The sequence below is a fragment of the Juglans regia genome, chromosome 2 (genome assembly GCF_001411555.2).
Source record: "Juglans regia cultivar Chandler chromosome 2, Walnut 2.0, whole genome shotgun sequence".
In the NCBI taxonomy this organism is placed as follows: domain Eukaryota; kingdom Viridiplantae; phylum Streptophyta; class Magnoliopsida; order Fagales; family Juglandaceae; genus Juglans; species Juglans regia.
In genome coordinates this window covers 34,572,643-34,591,025 of record NC_049902.1, presented here as the reverse complement: position 1 = coordinate 34,591,025, position 18,383 = coordinate 34,572,643, and the positions used below count along the sequence as shown (strand labels likewise).

The following is an 18,383-nucleotide window of genomic DNA, read 5'->3' as shown; positions in this document are numbered from 1 at the left end:
TATGTTCAGAACTTGCCCCTTGATGTGAAATTCTGTACCCCGCCATGGCAGACAACCTAAAAACAATGGAATCTCATTCCTAACTCTCTTTTAAGGATTCGATTACCTTTTAGTGGTGGTAATGAAGATTAGGTGATTAATCAATTACAGTCTAACTTTTCTTAAATGTGTCTTGGGTTTTTGGGTCCACCATTCTTGGATATAATATAAATAAGTAAAGTTTTTTTTGATGAGTTTAAATTTTTTAGATAAGTAATGATTTCTGCTATTTTACAGGAAAAAAAAAATCTATCTTACAAACTATTTTGTACTGCACGATCCGCATTCTGACCTAATCATCTAAATTTGCAAAGCACTGAAACACCCTTTTTTATAGCTTTTTTGTAGTGCACGATCCACCAATTCTGACCTCTATCATCCAAATCTGCAAAGCGTTCTATTTTTTGTTTCCTCCCTACAAAGCTGTGCGAGAAAGATGGAGCGTTTTTCCCCCCCCATTAATAAATTAATAGCAATTCATTAGCTCTTCTTTCTTTTATCTTTCACGGCTTTCGGTTTCACAAACCCATATATTTGAAGCTAAGTTACTGACAAAAAAGTTAATGAATAGATATAACGGAGGTATTTAAAAAGAGGAATAGAGTAACATTTGAAACGAAGACTAACGCAAAACTTGAAACGGGAATGGGTCAAAAATCTCAAAGGGAGGAAATCACCGAAGTAATGTCCAGTCATTGGAATTAGCTCATAAATGATTCGTTGTCGTAAAAAGAATTTATATTTCATTTGCACATAACATCTCAAGGGAGTTGCAAGTGCGGCTTATGGCATCTGTCGGGATCAAGTTCTTCCCATACGTCCAATCCCTATTTAAGAGAGAGAGAGAGAGAGAAACAAAATTGCTTAGGGAACTACAAATTCTTTCTAAATTTATGCTTTGCAAGTTGAAAAGGTAGGATATTTACGTAACGGAATATATGCAATATACGAAACGGCATGGGATGGATTCCCTGCCTGATGGAGTTAGATTCCCATCCCCATCTAATGTGCTGATCTCTAATAGATTAGCATATCTTTCCCATGCGGGCAGAATTTCCTTGACATAGACAAATACATGGTAAAACATCTTGAATGCAAGGAAAATGCTAAATGTTGTATGACATTGTAAAACTTATCTTTAATAGCCACTTTAATCCTCACATACGCTGCATATCTCAATTAAAGTTGCATCTGCAATGCCAGAACAAAATGGATGGGACGGTAGGTCCCCGAGTATCATCTGCTATCAGAATTACCCTTGTCATCTGTCGTTTCTTGGATAAGAATTTCGGTGGGTTCAAGGAACACTCTTAATGTGTCATGACCAAGTTGTGCTCTTTCATTGTCTCCAAACCCAAAGAGTTGTCCACGGTTAGTGACAACAACTGTATGACAGAACCCTGTGCTAATTTGAGAAACGCGGTGAGCTCTTGCATCTAAGGATTTGAGGCCTCATGATCCTTTCAGATACTCCCCTCTCTGGGAACCCAAGGCTAGCGAGCCCCATCCACCTAAAGCCATAAACTGAACCATCATCGGCCAGAACAAAGGTTTCCCTTCTTCTTGCACAGACCTACAGGATATGGGCACCAAGCATCGTCAAGGATGGGAATCAGCAATCCCAATTAAAAGAAAGGAGTATAACAGAAAGGTGGATAAAGATGGTTCTTGCTTGATGCTATTAGCAGTTTTGTAACAACGGCAGTTTCATTTCCTTGCTAATAAGACGAAACAAACCTGCACAGCAAGTCGGCTCTTAAGGCTGTTCACAAGTTTTGGAGTAGTCTTATCAACATCATAACCATGCCCTAATGCTCCCAGAAGCCTCTGCCCCAAGTATATACCTGCAAACATCATGGCAGAAAGTTACCGAAGTAACCAAAACTATGCATAATCAATCTGCATAAAGGAATGCTCTTAGCCCATAATGGGATTAGCAGTAAACATCTTGCATTTGGAGACTGACAAGTCCACTGGAGTCAAGTGCCACAGCATGCTTATCACCAGCAGCAACACGAAGCACATGAATACTCATTCTCTGAAATGTCTGGATTTCTCGTGGCTGAAGCTCATCATGCCGCTCTCCATGGCCAAGACAGAAATTAGAACCTGATCCAAAGGAGTACACTGCCCCATTGTCAGTAACAGCTAATACATAACTTGAACCTGCAGCAACGTATACGACAGAACCAACTCCCTCAAGAACTTCAATGATTTGGGGAGTTGGTCTGTCTAGGGTGTCACCATGACCAAGCTGACCATGTGTGTTGGCTCCACATGTATGAAGCTGGCCTTGTCTAGTGAGGAACACGGTAATATTATGCCCTGTGCTAACCTAAAACAAGTTCGAACTCCTTAATGTCAGATAATTTATTGCAGCAAGAAAATGAACAATATTTCAGCAAAATGAAGTCATCAACTGACAATGGACATACAAAATCCTGTATAATAAATAAGGCGAGGAAGAGGGGGTAGGAGGAGAGAGTGGGGAGGAGGAAGAGAGGAGAAGAGAAAGCAAAGTATTGGCCCTTAAAGGAGGAACAAAAACACACATTTCAAAAGATTCATAGACTTCAGGATTATATAGATGAATGTATCATTGGCAGAAAAGTTATATTTAGAGGCCTTAGAATGCTAAACCAGCATGCATAAGGCCAGCAGTATGTTTTTCAAAATTATAATATTTCACTGACAGCTCAGGTTGGAATTCATGCGTATATTCTCACCTCCCAACCATGATATATGTCTTGGTGAAATGAATAAGACAATCATTGAACAGAAGGATCAAAGACAATACTTTTGGGGAGGACAATTAATCCTTGAATGACCTGGAAAATTATAAAGATAGATGATAACCTACAGCATAAACAATTCAAGAACTTCTTCATTCACTATTAACATTGAAGGGAGAAAAAGGAAAAAGGAATTATCCCATACCTAAAGAAGGGGTTGAAAAAGGCCAGACCATAAATAAAAAGTAGGATATAAGAATAGAAAGAACCACAGACAGAAGAATTTTAATTATCCCCCCCCCCCCAAAAAAAAAAAAAAAACACGCACACACATTAGCATGCCTATCTACATCAACTATCACCTAAAATACATCATGCAAGTACCTGCATACAAGGAACTCCTTCCAATGCTTCAACAAGCCGAGGCCTAAAAATGGGGTGGGCAGTACTGTGCCCACAACAAAATGATGAATTATCTCCACAAGTGAAAACCTGCATCAATAATGGGAAAGATAACATGATTGTGGCAGCCAGTTATAAAAATAGAATGCACATTTAAACTATGTATCTGGCTGCTAGAGAGCAAAGTGATATATATTTGAAAACTTGTCAAATTTATGTACCAACCTGTCCAGACTGCATGACAAAAGCAGCATGATATTGGGTGGCCGAAACATGCATAACTTGAGCCAAAGATGGGAAATCAATCCGGGTAAATGCTACACATTGTGTCGCTTCAGGGGCTGGCCAAGAACACCACACAAGCTGCTACCATAAGAGTACACAGTCGAATTGTTGATCAGCAATGTGTGATATCTTCCCGTGGTAATCTGCATCTGTTCATAAAAAAATAATGATGAGTTACTGCTATGCTAGCATAATGCTGCAACACACCACCAAAAGAAGAGCTCAACTAACAAAATCAACAATCTTGCAGATTATTATTATTATTGTATATTTTTTCCAATGACAGGCACAAATAATATTCTCATGATTCCACAAAGTTCAATGTAACGGCACACGATATCCGTAAACAACTCAAAAGATGAAGTACCTTGCCTGCTGAGGTCTCGACCATCCCAGACGATTGCTCCACCGATTGCAAGAACCTCATAACCCGCTTCCAGTTCCCATTACATCGATCAAACAACTCTCTCTGAGCATTCCCAGCCATTCGAGCATATATAGTATTGGAATCGCACAGCTGAAATGCCACAAAGTCCACCAATGACCGGAACTTATGAGGGTACAACCCATGATTCCCACCAAAAATGCTTGAAGTCAACTCCAAACTAACAAGATCAACCGCACTGAGCCAGCCCGAGGTCAAAATCTCCAAAATCAAATGCGATGGCAATTCCTTGATCGAAGCCGACCTGAACCAATCCCCCATTATGCTAAATTCCAACTAAGCACGCACTTTACCGATAGAACACTAGCGAAACATCGAGTTTTTGGGCGAAATCCAAGGCAATTAAAGCAGCATATAAAGAATGCATTGGACAGAAGAAAAATATTTAGAGAAGCACATAATTGCCAAAATCTTACAGAGAAAGGCCCGATTGGTGAAGCTTTAGATTTGGCTCGTTTGTTTTCAGAGATGAGTTGAGATTAAAGTTAAAAAATTGAATAAAATATTGTTAGAATATATTTTTTAATATTATTATTATTTTGAGATTTGAAAAAGTTGAATTGTTTATTTTATTTTACGTGGAGATTTAAAAAAATTGCAATGATGAGGTGAGATGAGATGTATTTAAAAAACAAACAAGTAATTTGTTCAGTAGAAAACGTTAGAGACTCTGAAGACCTCTCTTTATAGCGGCAATTCCTGGCTGTCATTCTTTCTCTCTAAGCTTTCTGTGACCTTGTCTTCTCCTTTTCTTCCTCCCTCTCTCTCGCGCACGAAGGAATGTCCCTGCGTGGAATTTCATGGGATTAGGCGCTTCACGGCTTCGGCTGCTCAAGCTCGAGCCTCGAAGTCGAGAATTAACTTCGTCTATGACAACACGATCAGTGTGTGACGCTTAAATATTATTTTTCTATTATATCTATGCAATACCGTTTATCAATTAAAATAATTAGTTTATTTTTAAATTAGTTACTTTAAAAGTAGACAAAATATCACGACACGATAATACATGCACAATTTCTTTTATAACTTTTTCTACGACGTTTTTAAATGGTGGTATTTATATAAACTGACGTTATTTTTATAAGTTATTTTGAGTAATATTAGAGAAAAGTTATTATAACAGTGTATACTTTACACTCATTATATGTCTACTTCTAGTTAATTGTTATATGGTCTACATAATATCACATCATGTGTATAAAATAGATGTTCACAATAGTAATTTCTATCTATATTTATTCTTCAAGTAAATTGTAGCATAAAGAGTTAGACATTGCCTGGACATCACAAGATTTGCAACAGAACAAAATTCAGCATCAAAAGCTTACACAAATTTAGACATACTGTTTCGGTCAATCTTATGAACTCAGAGATGTGTATGCTTTTTTTCGTTTTTAACTAGAAAATTAATGAAGTAATTAATCGTAACCATTAAAACCAAATGGTGCTTGGACGTGTTTTTCCTGCTAGATTTTTCTTTCTTAATACCTGCTTCTGCTCATTACGAAATACCTACATAAATAATAAGTTCCACTCATACTCAACTTGCTCATTCATTACCCAGGTGAAATCTTACACACTACAGTTTTAAGGATCAGAAGGTACCAATCCCATTAAGTCTACAGGAGCACCATTCAATGCCAAGATGCATGCTTCTCAGAACATAGATCTTTGCAGTTCCCTTGAGTAGTTTTCCAGACCTCTAATATTATCAAATTGTACATGGTCACAGTTTTTATTTTCTTTTGTAGTTTTATTACTATATTCTAAAACTACAATATAGATTGGCGGTGGCCGCATTTCAAGTGGTCCGGCAACCCAACCCATGCAGGGCCATGCTCCACCTCACGAGACTAGATTGCAAGGTCAACTCTACTCTCCATTGGTTCCTCTCCTCCTCCGTTCCCCTTAAAACAGGTCATAATCGGGGAAAAAAGAAGCATAGCAGACAAAAATGAAATTCGGAAAATAATATTAGTAGAACACAGAAGCATATTGATATTGAATATTGGGATTACAAACATCAATGTATCATATGTTACATAGCATTACACTCGAGACGTGTGCAAGTACTTGGTCTCTAACATCAAGCTTTAATAAAAATAAATCGATTAAATAAAAACCAAAGACAAAGGAGTGAAAAATGTTGCCCCAATCAAGAGAGGGAAGAATATATGAACATACTACTGCTCTGGAATTCTGTCCCTCAAATAATTCAGAACAGCTTTGGTCCCTCTTTCTAAGATTGACCTCCGGATGCTGTAAAAGATACAGAAAGAATAAGAGTCTCGTGAACTTCTAATACCCTTCAGTAACTGCGTCATGATTTTAACTTAATTTCATTACTGATAAATAATTTCTGACAACATCAGGAGTTTTTTTTTTCAGATAAGTATACAGAGTACACAGTATTGGATGCTAAATAAGCCACCATCAAAGTTCATGAAAATGATTCACACTGTGTAATTGGGCTAGTGTTGAGTAACAAACTTCGCCACCAAACCAAATTTCAAGAAGTTCGGATGACTAAGCTTAAATAAAACTGCAAGGATTTTAAGTTAATTGATTAAGACAATGCCCTCTTTAATCTGGGGAGGGATCAAAGATGCAACCTTTGCAAAAGCAGAAACTCCAATTATGAACAGGAAGGGTGACACGCCACCAAACCAAAAAATCCCAGCAAGGCTATACTACATCCAGAATATAAGTAATGTTTTTTTCTTTTTCCTTTTTTTAAAAGGTGGAATGGAAGAAATTAGCTTACCTTCTCAATGGATTTCCGTCAAGTCTTAAGGCCTGTAGGCTTGGTTCAAGCAAACCCTGACCAAAGAACTCTTCCTTAGCTTACATGATGAAATAAATCATTCAAACTAGTCTGGACAAATGTATCACGTGAAGCAGTAGGTAACTTTCCAAGTCAAGTGGTTATTGTTCAATAAATATTAGTGCTTCTACTAGTTGGTGAACAAGTCTTTATTACTTCATAATCAAGAAAGGAAAAGACTAGGATAAATTTTGAAGGAGAGAATACACCTTCGACCCTCCAACTAACATGTGTTTTGCACCTTCTATCCTAAACTACCCAAATTATGTCATTTTTTATAGTTCAGAATTAATACATTGCATGCTCATACTATCAAAAACTTACAATGTGCATCGTGTCTTGAGATCCAACAGTCCAGGTTGTGTCACATCAGCTATTTTTCATCCATCTTGGCCATAATTGAAAATTGATGCTCAGTTTTTGGTAGTTTGAGTATATTGTGTCAATTTTAGCAGTTCGGGTACTTGGGCATTGCCTAGATTTCTATTAATAAAATTCTTACTTATCAAAAAAATCTTAGTAGTTTCAGGTGCAAAGTGTAAAATGTTAGTTAATGGGTAAAAAGTATATTTTTCCCAAGTTTAAATTACTTGAGCTGAGAAAAAGGTGGTTATTGACTAGTTTATATCGTGTGATGGGAATTGAACCAACCATCATAGGGGGTTCTTTGGTGACAATGCATAGTCAGAATTACGACCCAAAAATATGTTATAGGGTAAATATGGGGCTCTCCAAAGTTCAGTTTGCTTCTGAGATTTTTTTTATTAAAAGAGACAAAATAGAAAGGGAAAAAACTAAAGTCATTATGGCACTACACTAATTCACTACCCCAGTGTGTTTTAGCAACATCTTACTGAACACCGTACTTGAAAACCTATTATATAAAAATAATGGTGAAATGATTCCATATACTGACCAGCTCTGGGGGAAGCGCCGAGATATTGTTGTCAGATAGGTCAAGTTCAGTAAGAGAAGTAAGATTTTGGAACCCCTGCATGGCAATATTAAAGAACAAAATCACAAATTTGGCAGTTGATGCACCCCGCACAGGAAAATCAAAGACAAGATTTATGAACCAAGGCTATATCTCAAAGTTATCTACAAACAGCACCAGAGTACTCTACTTGTCTTTCAGTTCCTAACATGTGAAAAGTAATCAACCTCCTATCAACAGGCCAATTTGTAGATCCATGGACCAGCTACATGATAAATGCAACAAGTATAACCTTCTATCCAATAAAGAATTAACAAGGTAAGAGATAAAGGCATTAAACTAAAGATACAACTTTACTTCCTAGGAAATTTAGATCTTTTATATATATATATTTTTTTTATAAGTAATTTATATCTTTTATATTGAAAACCTGAACTCTTAACCTCTCCACTTTACAGAGCTCAATCCACTAAATCCATTTAAGATGACCATGAAATAAATATTTTGATCGGAATGAACCAAAAGAATAACTTCATTGTCCCAACAATCAAGGAAATAAAATTATGAAGCCAGTTGATGTACAATATGGATCATTTTTCAAGTCGCTCTTACCTCAAAGAAAGTCCACATTGATCAAAGTTGATTTTGACAAGTTCTAATCAAGCAATGGCACAGTTATATTTCGAATATTTCATTCAAAAAAGATATACATTACCACTGGAATCGATTGAAGGGAATTTTGGCTCAAATCAAGGATTCGCAATTGCTGTAAGCTAAATATATCAGATGGCACTTCATGTAGCTGCATTCTTCTGTCAAGTCAAATTAAATGTAAGATAAATAGCTCAGGCATTAGACAAGATAACATTATATACAAGCATAGAAGTTCACAGGCACACTCGGGCAGGCATGAATCCATAAAATAAGATATTTGTCTTTGTGCATCAATATGTGAGATTGTATAGTAATTTCCAGCTAACTGACCTAAGGTAAAGCTCTTGTAGATGGGGTATGCTGGAAAATACCGGATGCTCTTGTAATGAGGCGGCATTACCACTTAGATCCAGAACCTGAACACTAGAGACTGCTTGAAATCCATCGGATGGAATCTGCAGGTCAAGTAATAAGAGGGTAGTTGGATCATAGTGGTAATAGAGACACATCGACACATTGTAGAACATGCACAAAAGAAAATATCTTGTGAATAGATCAGTAATCCAACCTCCTTTCCACCACTAGGCCTCAAAATATGAATATGTAAATAATTCCAGAAAGATTTTATAATGTGGAACGGACTTTGGTGTTACTTCTAACAAGACTAATGTCATGACTATTGACGTAGGATGAGAAGCCTCAAGATTGTAAAGAAACTTACAGAAAAGTGTTTATTTTGTTTTTTATCTCAAGAAAAGGTTCTGATTCTATTATAAGTCCTAAGCTTCTTGAAAGAAAGGGGGAAAATGACTCTTTGAAGCTGTCAACCTGTCCACTTCATACTTCTACAGCAGAAGCTTAATTTATATTGCATAAGATAGAAATTAGATCTGTTTTTACCTGTATGAGAGGATTATTGTCTAGCTTCAAACACAAAAGATTAGGAAGCGAAATTAATATTGAACCTGGCCAGTCTTTAATCTTGTTCCTGGATAATATCAAAGTCTGCACATCAGGAAACAAAGTTGATGCATTAATAGATGGTTTCAGATTCCAACAAGTGAATTTAAGCATAGAAAAATCCCTGACTCAGACTGTGATAGTCTGGAACCAAAATATGTTCTGGGTTTAACCCAAAGCGGTTTAAATCCTCTATGACTTTTTAGGATATCAGTTTCCATAAGAGCTACTGTGGAAACACTATGGAAACTGAGGACAATTAAGAAATTTACCTGCAGTGAACCACATGAAGAAAGTTCAACTGGCAGCTCTTGAATGGCATTCCTGGAAAGGTCAACTTTAACGACCTCACCCGATTCCCATACTTCTGATGGTACTGCACTCAAACCTAGCCCTTCCAAAGAAAGTTCCTGAAATTACAACATTATTAAAGGTTAGCTTGGAAGATTTATCTTAAAAACTGCCTCGAGTGAGAATTTTATCAAGCCAATGATGAGTTTTCCCAGCCCCACAAAATTTATTCAATTCATATTGATTGCCGCGGGGGGCCAGGGGGGGCTGAGTTTTCAAGATTTTCCTGTTTCTTTGTCCATTTATAAGTAAACCTCTTGCAAAATTTAAGAAAAACTTTGTTTACTTATTAAAAAGTCTATAGTGCTATTGATAGTATTCAGACGAGTCTACTTGGTTTCCTCATAAATCTTTCTCAAAAAATGGAGTTTTAAGACTTTAACTAATGGCATTATTATCATATGGTTTCTTTAATTACATAACTTCCTGAACAACGCCCTCCCCCAACCCCCCCTTTTTTCCACCTTAGATGTTCCCCCATTTCAAAAGTATTATTCACCCTATAATATGTTTGATTTTTGTAGATTCTACACTTGGTCTCTACCAGCAGAAAAATATGCAGCAAGTTATCTATAGAAAGTAGGTAGATAGAAGTGGCTATTTGACTTGCATAACTAGATCATATGCACCAGTAAAGTAGTAGTTTTCTAGGTGACATCCGGTAAGCAACTAAGATTACATCAATAGCACTGAAACCACAGACAGATTTCTCACGGAAAAGCTTATTCTCTTTATAAATAAATGTTGGAATTACAGTGACTTATACCTTTGAAGTGATGGACAATCGAGATGCCATAGAAATTACATCCTTTTTTGTTGTTGTCAGGGCTTCAGGATCTACATGACAAGCTTGAATTGATCACTCATAATGGAAGAAAACTTAAAACTGTAAGTCATGAAATTTGACATTGTGTTGAAAATTTCGAACTCTTGCAACAACAGAGACAATAACCCAGCCCGGAATGCCAAGGACAATCTAACTGAAGCATGATTAGTGAGAACCAATATACCTTCACCCTCAGAAAGTCTACTTCGAAGATACTTCAATAAAGCAGCTGTTGGTCCAGAAACCAAGGAACTGGAGGAAAATTAACAGTTGGATAATCCCTCAATAAAGAGACACAATAGACATGCTAAGGCTCAACATGATTATTTGCACCTTCGAAGAGTTCGCAAAGGATTTCCAGTAAGCAAAAGTTTCCTCAGGGTTGTCATCTTGCCTACACAAATGATAAGTTATGTTATGCACTATCTATTGATGATTTTAATTCCCAATCTTTGCATTTATAAAGATAAGATTGAAAACATGTATATATGAGAGAGAACGTGTTAAGGCTGTGATTTGAGTTCAATTCAGTTAAGCAAAAACTTCTTAAAAAAGTCTTTTTTCATAAGTTATAAAAAAAAAAAAAAAAAAAAAAAAAAGAAGAAGAAGAAAGAAGGTAAACAAAGTTCTATCGTTTGAAATGATTGAAAGATGCCAGATTTCTTCGAGGCGCCATGAGCTATTCAGGAAGCTAAAATCCTGTGAAAAAATAAACCAGAGGACTTGCACCAATCTATAATGTGATAACCTTACCCATTTCGGGGGGCAATCCAATCAATGAATTATTTGAAAGATCCAGGACCGAAAGACGCAACTTGCATGCCTCCACTGGATATTCCTTCAACTGCATGCATATGAAGCATTTAGCAGGCAGGTTTAAATTCACCGATCCAAAACTTGAGGATTCGAAGAAAAAAACATTTGAAAAACAAAATACTCAATTTTCATTGCAAGTGAGACATGTGCTCAATGAGTTTTGAATCCACGAACAACACCCTTCACCTTCTTATAAGGGGAGGAAACATCATTCAAACTAGAGCCCTTGTCAATTTTGGGATATGTTACAGAACTGAATATATAACATACTAAGCGCATAATAGTATACTCTGCTCAGAAATAAAAACCAATGGACAAGAAGTAGCAAGGACCTCTTTTCATGTACACACTCAAAATGCATCAATAGAGTAAGAACTCATATATGTACAACATTTCATATCATATCCATCAACACTAATGAAAATTGACTCCACCATCTGCTACTTAGCCATGCACACACATTGACTCACATAATCAAATCTTTTTTACTTGTAAAAAAATCATATCTAAGGACTCCAGCGATTTACATGAAAATAGTTATAATCAGGTCTGAGCAACAAACTTTAAAGAGAAATAAGTGCCTGTTCAAGTGAAAGCTGAGCAAGGATCACATAGAAATCATTTTTCTGTAGCCCATCCATCTTAACAAACTAATAGAAACGAGGACTTCTTCCCAAATAATATCACCAAAAGAAAAAATAAATTTAGCTACCTGGTTTGAGTGAAGATCAAAAGTCCCTAAACGCAAAAGCACCCCAATCTCTGACGGTAACAAAGACAGTGTGTTATTCCTGAAATTTGATGTCATCAAAGCCATATAATTATCAAAAGGTGCCAACTTTCGAGCAGAAGGAAACCCACACAATCCAAATGCCCCTAAAATTCTAAAATTATCAAATCATATCAAGTAAGAATATAACCCCATATAGAACTCCACAAGAGAAGAGCAACCCGTTATTGATGCCGGGATTGATGAAATTCCTGCACAACTCGTGACATAGAAAATTTCTGAGGATGTGGAAGAAACTGGTTTAAGTTACACATAAAAAAGGAAAAAAGGGAAGGGGAAATCCTAGCACGATTGACTCACTGTTCTGATGAAAGTCAAGACGAATGAGATGTGAAAGATTCCCAATGTTCTCTGGTATACCATTCAATATATTTTTTGCTGCACAGATTAAAGTAACAATACGAGTTCAATCCATACGTAGCCATACAAGTAGGATCTAATACCTAGATGGTGAAAAATCTGATAATTACATGCATTGAGTTCAGTGAGCATGGTCCACGATGTAATCAAATGCTCAGATAGCATAGTGAGCTTGTTTCCCTGACATAGATACCGATACATACAATATGTCAACAATACTTTACAGTACATGAACAAGCAGGCCATCTAAAATCTAGTATGCAAATAATAGATCCAACTAATACCTCCACATCTAGTTTTGTTAATTTTGAACAGTTCGCTAGCTCGTCAGGCAAACTGGTAATAACATTGTTTGATGCCTGGGAAAAAAGTGTCATGACCCAAATGTCATCAGATAACACATTGTGAGTTCCCTGGTGTTTGTTATTCCATCATGGTAAATCATTACCTTCAAATCTGATAAAGCTATACATCTTCCAATGGAGCTTGGAAGTTCCTTAAGCCGATTGGAAGAACAGTCAAACCTGGTATGAAATGATCACACAAAATCTGAATGTATCAATTGCTAAAGGTCTATCCTATAATCACTAGCAGGAAAACAAAAACATAAACACTAGCGTAAGCATAAACAAAGTAATTAAATCCTATATAGTGTTATAGGTTAAGGCATTCACGCTCAGTCCATTCCAAAAGGACTTCCAAAAGAGGGGTAAAAAAAGTTATAAATCATTTCCGCCACTCATTATCTATGTTACCATTAATATTTTCTTCATTAGCATTCAATGCCAACAAAAAAAGGATTAAAATATGAAACAAATAAGGCTGTATCACTTTGAGGTGAGGGGAGTGATTTCTGCCACTCATTATCTATGTTTTTTTTTATAGGAAAAAAAACATAGATAATGAGTGGCAGAAATCACTCCTCTTACCATTAATATTTTCTTCGTTAGCATTCAATGCCAACAAAAAGGAGGATTAAAACATGAAACAAATAAGGCTGTATCACTTTGAGATGAGAAGAGTGAAAATCACCAAGAATGGGCTGTAGATTTGCACCAAAACCAATAAATGCACTAATCTAATTCAGGTTTAAGGTACTCAAAAGATGGTAGGACAGCCCAAAACCATCATATGCGCAGAGTGATATAATCCTGATCATAATACCATATCATGTTCGATATTTTCTTGTATTTCATTACGATTTTTCAGAAACTAGGAACACCAAGATAAAAAAGCAAAGAAACAAAAATAAACATTCAAAACAGCAACAAGGATGTAGAAAATGTACTAGTTGTGATCAAAGAAAGAGTGGAGGAGGGAAAAAAAGAAAAAACAATTATTAAAAAAGATGGAGAGGAAGCAGAAAGAAAGAAAAGATGAGAAGTATACTTGACAAGAGAAGTTGCTGATCCAATTTCTTCGGGTAGGTTTTGAATTGAGTTGAAGGACACATCTAAAGATTTCAGTGAAGGCAGCCTGTCAAACATTAGGTTAAGAACACCAAGAAACATGGGAATACATTCATGAAAAAGATTAACAGTTATATTTGTTTAGAAAACCTACTCTCCTATTGCAGCGGGAAGTTCAGAAAGTTTATTGTGGCTGACATTCAATACAGTCAGTTGAGGTAGATTCCTAAGGTCTTCTTTCAATGATTCAATATCATTATGAGCCAAAATGAGCTTCTGTAGCTCCACAGCCTGCAACACAAGCAATGACACCATCAGTCCACCAAATATCTTTCGTAAGTTGTATTCAACTTCATCTTTCTAGTTAACATTCCATAGGATCGTGCCGAGGGTGTAGCACAAGAAAACTCACCGACAAGGCCATTTGGTCTTTTTTATTTTTATTTTTTTTCATACGTTTGAAAAAATCTCAACATCATTAAAAAAACACTTCCTTAATCATTAAATAAAAAAAAACCCACTATCGAGACCCACTGTCGGGACAAAGTCTCAGGATCCATATCATTTTCCCATTCCATATGGCACGTTAAGGAAGAACAAAGCAAAAGTCGAAAATAAATTACCTCCCACCACTTTTCATCATTTCCAACTGCATCCAAACATTGGTATACTTCATTGGGCACATCCCTGATAATAGAAACACAAGTAATAGTAAAGCATACATAATTAACCATATCATTCTCTACTACGATGCATTACGATTAAATGAAACACTATGAAGTAGAAATCATCAAATCTTCTCAAATCATATCATTCTCGTCTTTACCGAAAGAGTAAAGAACGCGAGTAAGTAACAAACCGTCGGCCTATCTCTCGAGAGGAAAAATATTGCGATCGTCGTACGAGTCATAAGAACTAAACACCCAATATATTCAAAAGCAAAACGCACAAAGGCTGTCGAGAAAAAAAAAAATACAAAGAAAGTAGATTCTACTCATAGTATTCAACTAAACCGAGGTGAATAACACTCAGACATCTCGAACCACAACTAAGATGTGTCAGGCTGATCCGCCAACAGCCTGTAAACATCTAATTGGCACTAACAGTTATGTCAAACAAACACGGATGTAACATTGTACTATGCTATCCACTATTATGCTAATTGACGCATCTTCATCTGGCTTTAATTACCTTCGCGAAGCAATTAATAGAACACCACTACATGAAATTTAGATTTACGAACAACATTAAAATGAGAAGAAAGAGAACGGAGCGTGCCTGAGGGAACGATTTGATAGGTTGAGAGAACCGGAGGCTCTAGCAGCTTTTAGAACCCGATCCATGGCAGTACGGTTCCTCGGAAATGTACTGCAGCGTGAGTCTTGCTTTCAGATCTGAGCTCGACGTTGGTTAGGAAGGTGAAGCTGTAAAAACTCTCCCCATGAACCGAACGAATGATGTGCTTCGAATTGACACGTGTCATTTTCTTCTCATGCTTGGGCACTGGGGCCGAGCAGACATCAAACCCGATCCAAAACCACCCACGGTCCAGTCCATCTTCAATTCCCGATTCACAGTTCACGCCTTTATACTACACATTGTATTGATAAAATTTATTTTTTAAACTAAATTTTAAAAGTTTTCAAATAAATTTTTTTATTTAGGAACTTAGTAACTACAGGAAAATAAAAGAGTAAATCTTCAGGCCAGTCAGTCTATTATTAAACCCTAAAGAACAGCCCTCCAAAAGGTGAATGACAAATAGGCTACCATTTTAGTTCTCATGTAACCACAGATCAGATGAACCCTCCTCTCCCCCATCTCCAGAGCCCTTCCCCAGGTCCCCTCTCCCCTTTGGTATGCCTATTATGAATTTGTCTGAGATTTTTCTATTATTTTTTAATTCATCTGATATTCTCTTGCCTAGAGAATTCTTCTGAAATCTTTCGTCTTGATTTTTAAGCCATAATCGTCCACTTGCAAGACTCTGAAGGATCTTTGTCTTGAAAGAGCAGTGACACCTGTACTTGGAGAGTTGGCTTACATAAAATCTATGTAAGCATAACTTATACAAAATTTTATGAAACTAAGTCCATCCTCTGGTGAATATTTGTCATGTGTATTGTCATGATTGGATTGAATTGGTTTTGGTGTAATGCTTATTTGATGGATCTCCTAACATTTAAAGTGAAGAATTTGCCTCTCCCGAAAATTACCAGGAATCAAATAGGCATATTTTCCTTATATCAGTATCCCCAAGTGCCCATTTCCATTCTGACATCAATTATCTATGTGCCATGGCCAGACCAATGCAACAACAAAAAACTGGATGAATTCAATGGGTCCAATTCCGTTACCAGAATGGCACAACCTCTGTCATTGCAAACATCTAAAGAATAGGGACCAAAGACGCAATGTATTTCTCTCGCATTGGTGGGTGTCTGTTATTTGGTGGCCGATGAAACAAGTGCTAATTGAATTGGCGGCGATGAAACTGGTGGGTGACGCAAAACACAACAGTGGGCGACGGATTTTGCAGCGGCGGTGTGAAGTTTGTGAGGGTCCCTAACTTTCTATTGAGGATGAGTGATTTTCGTGTCGAGGGAAAGTAGAAATTTTGATTTCATCCAGTGTGTTCATCCTTAGAGTTTTTGTGTGGGATTACTGGCGTGGTTGACTCCTATTGGATGCTGTTAAATGCTTAGCAACGGACAGACCATTGCAAAGCGGAACTGAAATGAAAATAGAACATGAAATCTTGGCCCCTAATATTATTTTCCCAGAGTTTCCCAGCACTAGCTAGACTCAAACTGGGAACGTGGCTTTGATTGTCTCTGATCAAAACTCGCAATGTCTCTGATTCTTTGGACCGGACCATCCTCCACTCTCCTAGCGTGGCGCATGGCTCCCACGTGCCACCATTGTCCCGAGCGGTCATCTGTGGCCGATTCGGTGCATCTCCAATTTGCTATATTCCTATATATTTTTGCTTCCCTTAACCAAGGATCACAGGAAAGAGGTAATAGAAGTCTCCGACAATCAGTCCAAACCAGCAAAATGCAACACACATCACTTAATTGTGACTTCCTATCGCAGTCTTACAGTCCATTTTTGGTCTGTATCAAAACAGCTTCAAGCTGCTTCCTTTTGTTGGAAATGGGTAGGGGTCAAGTCATTGGCCCCAGATCCTTTTTTTTTCTTTTTTCTTGTGTTGTATTTGCTGGGTTGGAATGAATGTTGGGACCTCTCACCCTTTTGATTATTGTATCATGTAAAAATTAAATATATCTATAATATGCTTCCTTAGAAAGAAGAAGAAAAAAACACAAGTCATTACTTTGCTTGACTGTTGGTGATGCATTTTTTTCTCCAAAATAACATTACGAGATAGTGATCACTTGATAATTCTCAACTCTCAACCAAGACTTCTCCCGACCTTGGATAGATAATCCATTATAGTTTCTTTATTTTCTCCAAAAATAATGCAATTGCCTAATAATGCCATTTTAATTTTAGTAAGCAAATTACTTTTTTTAAAAATCCAGTAGCAAAAACCAGTCCCTATTCAAAATGATCTATTTGGTGAGAATGAGTTGAAGGGCGACACAGATGTAGAGCTTCTGCCTACTAAGAGTTAGACATCCAAGCAGCTCCAGCCTCTATCCCCGAGGGCAATATACAAGAGTTGCTTTGAGCAACTGAGGACACAACTCCCAACCAACTTCCTGATAGTGAGTCATAGGTTTTTGTACCCGAGACCAAGAGCCATCTTATTGTCTGGGCAATTTTGTATGTCTATTGTCTATACTTTTGTAACACTCTGGGCCACTGACGGTGGCGACTACCAAGTGGTGGATAGCGTGGTAAGAGAAGGCGTAGGGTTACTGAGATGAAAAGGAAAGAAGACAGAAGAGGGTCAAGACTTGGAAGAATTAAGGTTGGGAGCTTGAAGTACATGGACCATTGGCTGGGCTACTTCATGGGCTACAGCATCGGGCTTTAGGTCTCAATTATCTTTTATTATGGTTTGATCTCGTTAATAGTTGTTGTAAGGACTTCAGTTCACTAGTTATATGGTCTACTGAACCATTTCGGGCTAATGGGCATGTAAGGGGTTTTGTCCTCCTATCAACCCGTATAGAAAGCCCACGAGGGACCACTGTGAAAATAAATCAGAGAACCCAGCCAAACCCAATGACCCTCCTCTAAAAAGAGTTAGTGGGCCTATGCAGAGTACTCGGCCCATGAGCAAAACCCACCCATGAACCAACCCACGCATGGGAAAAGAGAACGGTAAGGGCAAATGGGACTGGCCACCATGACACCCTACTCTCGAGAACCTGCGCAGGCAGGTGGACAGGAAATATGAGAAACCCTTGATCTTCTGATAGCATGCATGAAGGGACTTAACAGAGAATGTCTACAAGGTTAAATGAGTCAGGGAGTCACGCCGCATTAATGACGCCAATTCCTTGACTCTATGCCACATTAATGATGTCGCCCTAGAAGCCACGCCTAGGGGTGTAAATTTAAATTGAAAAACCGGTCCGGTC

The 18,383-nt window shown here is 37.3% G+C and overlaps 1 protein-coding gene, 1 long non-coding RNA gene and 1 pseudogene across 3 annotated transcripts; 1 reads left to right on the top strand and 2 right to left on the bottom strand.

Moving 5' to 3' along the window:
* Window positions 1-944: 944 nt before the first annotated feature.
* Window positions 945-4,713, bottom strand: LOC109013409 (annotated as a pseudogene).
* A 1,162-nt stretch (window positions 4,714-5,875) lies between these two features.
* Window positions 5,876-15,379, bottom strand: LOC109013395 (plant intracellular Ras-group-related LRR protein 6). Its single transcript, XM_018995476.2, has 21 exons — window positions 15,109-15,379; window positions 14,454-14,517; window positions 13,985-14,121; window positions 13,811-13,897; window positions 12,870-12,945; window positions 12,706-12,780; window positions 12,532-12,601; window positions 12,362-12,439; window positions 12,192-12,252; window positions 11,984-12,062; window positions 11,209-11,299; window positions 10,789-10,849; window positions 10,640-10,707; window positions 10,396-10,466; window positions 9,551-9,688; window positions 9,219-9,323; window positions 8,649-8,773; window positions 8,380-8,476; window positions 7,647-7,721; window positions 6,671-6,726; window positions 5,876-6,165 (listed from the first exon to the last, which is right to left on the bottom strand). The coding sequence occupies exons 1-21, from the start codon at window positions 15,171-15,173 to the stop codon at window positions 6,090-6,092; spliced, it is 1,755 nt and encodes a 584-aa protein (XP_018851021.1). The 5' UTR covers window positions 15,174-15,379; the 3' UTR covers window positions 5,876-6,089.
* Window positions 15,380-15,574: 195 nt separating this feature from the next.
* Window positions 15,575-16,599, top strand: LOC109010702. 2 transcript variants are annotated; one of them, XR_001999240.1, is made up of 3 exons: window positions 15,575-15,687; window positions 15,794-15,885; window positions 16,136-16,599. It is a non-coding gene; the product is annotated as an uncharacterized LOC109010702 (long non-coding RNA). The 2 variants fall into 2 exon arrangements; XR_001999239.1 differs by having other exon boundaries at window positions 15,575-15,885.
* The last annotated feature ends 1,784 nt before the right edge of the window (window positions 16,600-18,383 follow it).

Excerpts from the sequence above, each read along its gene's own strand:
- LOC109013395 (XM_018995476.2), bottom strand. The coding sequence starts at position 15,173 with ATGGATCGGGTTCTAAAAGCTGCTAGAGCCTCCGGTTCTCTCAACCTA. Across the intron at positions 14,518-15,108 it reads CTATCAAATCGTTCCCTCAG|GGATGTGCCCAATGAAGTAT; the intron begins GCACGCTCCGTT and ends TTCTATTATCAG. Across the intron at positions 12,946-13,810 it reads TCAGCAACTTCTCTTGTCAA|GTTTGACTGTTCTTCCAATC; the intron begins GTATACTTCTCA and ends ATTTCATACCAG.